Source organism: Apis dorsata, unplaced genomic scaffold, assembly GCF_000469605.1.
Source record: "Apis dorsata unplaced genomic scaffold, Apis dorsata 1.3 scaffold_189, whole genome shotgun sequence".
Taxonomy (NCBI): Eukaryota; Metazoa; Arthropoda; class Insecta; order Hymenoptera; family Apidae; genus Apis; species Apis dorsata.
The window spans coordinates 1-5613 of record NW_006263474.1 but is presented as its reverse complement, the minus strand read 5'-3'; the positions used below and the strand labels follow the sequence as shown (position 1 = coordinate 5613).

Below are 5613 nucleotides of genomic sequence, written 5' to 3'. Positions count from 1 at the left end.
TTAAAAATATTTAAATCTTTTGCCTCGAATGAAAATTTAATAAATTTCTAATTTTAAAAATAATTTAAAAGATTATATATTCTTGTCAAAAATTATTTTTTAAATAATATTTTTTTAAATATGTAACTAATAGTTTTCGAATATATTATATATTTATTATATATTAACAGGAATACATACTGCCGGATGTAATGAGTAGACGACAATTGATTACGCTTCATAAGAAAGCAAAAAAGCTTGGATTTGATTTAAATCATTACAATTATCTAAAAGATAGAGCTTATGAATTAGAAACTACTTTAAAAATCATTCGTGGACCTTTATACGAACATAAAAATCATATAGAACAGAAAGAAAGAGAAAGATCAAGTTCCAGCAGTTCAAGATCACCAAGTTCGTCACCTAGTCCTAGTCCTAGTCCGGAAAGAATTCTTCCTAAAAAAGGTATTTTTCCAGGGAAAGATTTATCGAAGAAACCGATTTTTAAAATGGATAAATAAACAAGAAATCATTGATCGTAAAAAAGCGATCTGATTGATTAGAAATTTGAAGGAGAAAAAATAAAAATTGCACTCAGGGCGATTATCAAATGATACTTGTAATGTAAGAAAACAAGAAATGTAATGAGAAAGAAAACGATTAATTTCTTTCATCATGAAAAGATTAAGAATATTCGAATTCTCGACGGAGTCTTCCAAGTCGTACAACGGCACTCTAAACGAGTATATGTGTAATATATTTGCCCAATGCTCAATGTTGTTAACTAATGTACGTTTGGAAGACGTCAAAGAAATGTATATATCGTAGTTTTTTACGTATGATTATCAAATATATTGACAAACAGAATTGGTTCACAAAGAATCGAAAAATTAAAAAAATGAAAAAATGATATATTATTGAAATGAGATTTTTTTGTGCAATCTTAATATATAGAATGACTCGCCAGAAATACAAATATTTCAAACTAAAATGATTTTAATATAAATATAATTTATTTTTATATTTATTGTATAATTGCACAAAAAATTCAATTTGAGTTAAAATTTAAAACAATTTTAAATAAAAACTTTGAATACGTTTTTAAATTTGAATGAAAGTTTAAAGAAAAGGAAAGTTAATTAAATACCATATTTAAATACCATATAGTAAATTATCTTATACATATTATATTATTATCTTATATATAATATTATATTAATATTGTTTTTACTTTTGTGATAAATTATTATTTTTAATTAAAATTTATTTACAATCGTAGGAGTACGTAATATACTTCATTAAGATAACTTAATGATCAAAGCTCAAATATTTTATTTAGAAGTTAACTTTTTTATTATTATCACGTAATGAAAATTTTTTCTAAATATAAATTATATTTTTCTGAATATAAGTAAAGTATAAAGTATAAAATGTATTATTAATATAAATATACTTTTTTTTAACCAGATCAACGAATTAAATTTTATTATAATAGATTATAATATTATTATAACGTATTTAAAGTTCATTTCAATTATATATATATTATAACTTTAACTCAAAATTGAAATAATGTACTTATCTAATAATATACTATTAATGGAATTGACAATTTTTAATTATATCATTTTGTATTCGTTTTAATTAAATGCCAATATATGTATATAATAGCTATAGACACACAGACACACACACACACACACACACACACACACAAATAGCCATCGTTTCATTTGAAAATTAAATATCTTATTCTTCTTCAAAGATGGCAAAAAAATTTTTATTGAAAAATATTTCGATCGACATATTACTTGCAAGATTGCATATTTAATGAATTTGCTTTGTCGCAATATTAGAATTTATATAATAAAATTTTAATATTCAATATTAATAATGATACTCTATTAAATCTTCTATTCTTATTAAAGTAGTGACTTAATCAAAAGAAGAATTTTGTGCATCGATATAAATAACACTTCAGCATATCTTATTAAGCTAAATATTAAAATATTACTACTATTATGCTTTAAAATATCTTTTATAAAAATATGTTAGATAGGATTAATATAAATTATTATTGTTGAAAATTCTTAAAAACTTTCTCTCGCCTAAAAAAATCCCTTATCCGTCCATTCAAATAGATCACTGATATATTTAATAATTATTATATTATTATTTTGCGTTTGAAAATACTGTATTATGTTGTTACATATATTTATTAAATATTTTAAATTTTTTAACATAATAGTTTTTATATGAAAAATTATTTAAATTGTAATTCTTTATACAAAGAACAATACAAATTTTCTTTTTTACGTTTTTTTTATTATAAATAAGCACCAAATTTTTAAATAATAATACATTTCAATACTTTATGCTAAAAATATAATTATATTTTCACATCCTATATTTATTACATGATAATTCGTATAATATAAATATTTAATGTACACTACTACATGACAAATTCCATTAATTAGTGGAAAGATGAGAAAGCGTGTTTAAAAATATATTAATAGTTTATTAGATCGCTAAAAATTAGTCTTAACATGATACGATAAATACGATATCAGAATATTTTTTCCCGATCACAAAAATTGCATTGTTTTTTTATTCAAATATTGTTCATCTTTTGATAATTGTTTTAGTTTAATCTAGTATCAATATTCAAATCATTGTTTGCAATATTTATAAAAGTAAAATTAAAATTCTTTAACATTTTTCTAAATTAATTTGAGATTAAAAAATTATTAATATAATATAGAATATCAGTGCACTATATATATGTATGTATATAATATACATTGTAGAGGAAAATTGATTGAAATGGGATATTACATTAATATTTTATATTAAAAATTATTTATATTAAAAATATGCTGCCATCTTACAAATGTGTTAATATATCTTATATGTGGTATAAAAATATTGTAAATAATTGAAAAAAATATTAAATGTGAGGCTCGTAATTAATCATTCTTAATAAAAAAATGTAATATTTTTCATGAAGAATTTTTTAATAAATTTTATAATATTTTTCTTTATTAAGTAATAATAAAATTATTATTTAAATTATTAATTAAAATGCATAAAAAATAGATTTGGATAAAAAGAGATAATCAAATAATCAGATAAAACATAATTTTTTATCCAATAAAAATTATTATTTTTCTTTTATAAAATAATATCTGAAATTAGAAAAAATTAATAATAATAAAAATTTCTAATACATTTTATAACTAATTTAACATACTATTAAATATTTTTTCATATGATTTATTTACTATTTTTTATTTATAATATAAAATAATTATTTATTGCATAGTTTGTATATAAATTATTTAAAAATAAAAATTTAAATGTTTTTATATTTATATGTTGATTTACATTGATTTAAATGATTTAATTGATTTAAATGATTTTCGTTTATACAAAATTTTATAAAATTGATTTGAAAATTTATATAAATAAAAATATTAAATCTAATTCTTATATTTAATCCAAAAAATTATCAAATTCAAAATATTTCGTTTTATCCAACTTTCCTCTATTCGTATATTAAAAATGGAGAATTAAAATGATACATGATAATTATAATTATAATGTCTTGTCTTCGCAAAAAATTATTCTTTCTGACATATTTTTTATGATTTTTAAAATAAATTTCTTATATAAGTTTTTGTACATATATATATGTATATATACATAGTATATATAAATATATGGTTATTTTGAAATTATTCTAATGCGCCATTTCCTCGAAGCTTATAAAAAAACGATTAAAGATAGACAACAATCGATTAAACTTCCGTATCTTAATACTAATGTAAATATTTGCGTAATATTTTTTTCAATATGCGGAATAAAATGAAGAAAACGCCAAACTATATTCCAATTTTCAAATAATATTCATCATTGAAATGTAAAATCATATTTATATAAAATGAATTTCATTACTTGTGCACTTGTTACTTATGTATTTTTAGAAATTTTCTTTTTTTTTTAAATTTAATTTTATTATACATCTCATTCTATAATTTAAAAATGTTTTTCAATTTAGATTAACATTATACTAATTATTAAAACATTGTAAAATATAAACAATTGGCATTTTAAATTAATGATATTGTAATTTTAATCTGTATTTAAATTTGAAATAATTTAATATTATATTGCATCAAATATATTACGTAATATATGTAAGGTGTTAATATATTCATGACATACTTTTGGAAGATCGAATTAAAAGCCAAACTATAATTACTATACAAAAATATCGATTGAAATTTATTTATTAAATCGATTTAAACAATTTAAGTTAAAAAAATCAGACAGATTGTGAAAAAACAATATAACAAAGATAACAAAGTTTCATTTTATTTTCGTCTCACTTCATTTAATACAAATTTTAATAATAACTTAATAAATAAGTTTTAATGAATATTTTATCGACATATTATATTATTTATATCAATTTTTATATTATTTATTTTGGTTTTTTAGTATTAATTCTCCAAAAATTTCACGAATACATTAACATTCTCTAGATATCTTTTATGAACATATAACTATTTATATAATTTTAAGTTATGCTGTGATTTGCATTCGTGTATCTAGTTATACATAAAACAAAGATAATTAAAATAAAATAAAATATATGAAAAATATATTTCAAATTTTTATTTTTTTTTTAAAAGATAGCTATAAAGAATCATTTTATTTCTGTATCTCTAATTCAATATTTAAAATTCAATATACAAAATGTTTTTATTTTTATAGAAAAAATCAAATTATTATAATATGTAATTAATCATATTTTTTAAATAAAAAGCTAAATTACAATTATCATTTAATTTTCTCAAATAAATTTTTTTTTATCTTAAAATATAATTTTTAAAAATATATTTTTCTTAATATGACATGAAAATAATACATTCATAATATTTCTCGATCGAAAATATATTGAAATATTTTACACTCAAAATTTTTGCAAAAAAATATTTAAAAAAACATAGAGATTCGTCGGATATAATAAAAACTATAAATTTATAATTTTTTGTAATTTTGTACTTATGTTTCAAATTATCAATTAACTGTTATATATTTTTTTTATTAAAAAAATCTTAGATGTTTATGGTCCATAGATTATCACAAATGTTTATTAATATAATTTATTATTTATTTTTACAATTTAAAATAAATATAGACAAAAAAAGCAAATATAATGGAAAAAGTACAAAAATAAGTTATAAATTATGAAATCAACACTATCTTTAGAATGTCTTAGAAAATAGATATTGACAAAGAATGCAAATAATAAAAAAAGACAGAAAAAAGAATTAATTATTAGTGCTATCTTTTAAACGCTAAAAATATCTCTCTATTGCTATAGATAAGTTACAGATACAAACTTTATTATATATTATATATTATATATTATATATTATATATTATATTTATTATATTATATTAGTTATGTTAATTATAGTAGTATTTTATCTCCAAACAACTTATCCAAATATCTTTTCAAATCGTTATTTATAATGTATAATAATGTAATATTATAATATGATATAATATAATATTAAAATATTAGTACTTATAGACTTATATTTAATCTATTATAAATTAATA

At 18.2% G+C, this 5613-nt stretch overlaps 1 protein-coding gene across 2 annotated transcripts in view; it reads left to right on the top strand.

Moving 5' to 3' along the window:
* The window catches only part of LOC102680701 (calcium uniporter protein, mitochondrial), a 91962-nt gene extending 91093 nt beyond the window's left edge, over positions 1-869 (top strand). For both annotated transcript variants that reach the window (XM_031509871.1, XM_006614547.2), the window contains exon 7: positions 171-869. In XM_031509871.1, the coding sequence (XP_031365731.1) occupies positions 171-500 (330 nt within the window). In that variant the 3' untranslated portion in view covers positions 501-869. The remainder of the gene's footprint in view (positions 1-170) is intronic.
* Positions 870-5613: the final 4744 nt, after the last annotated feature.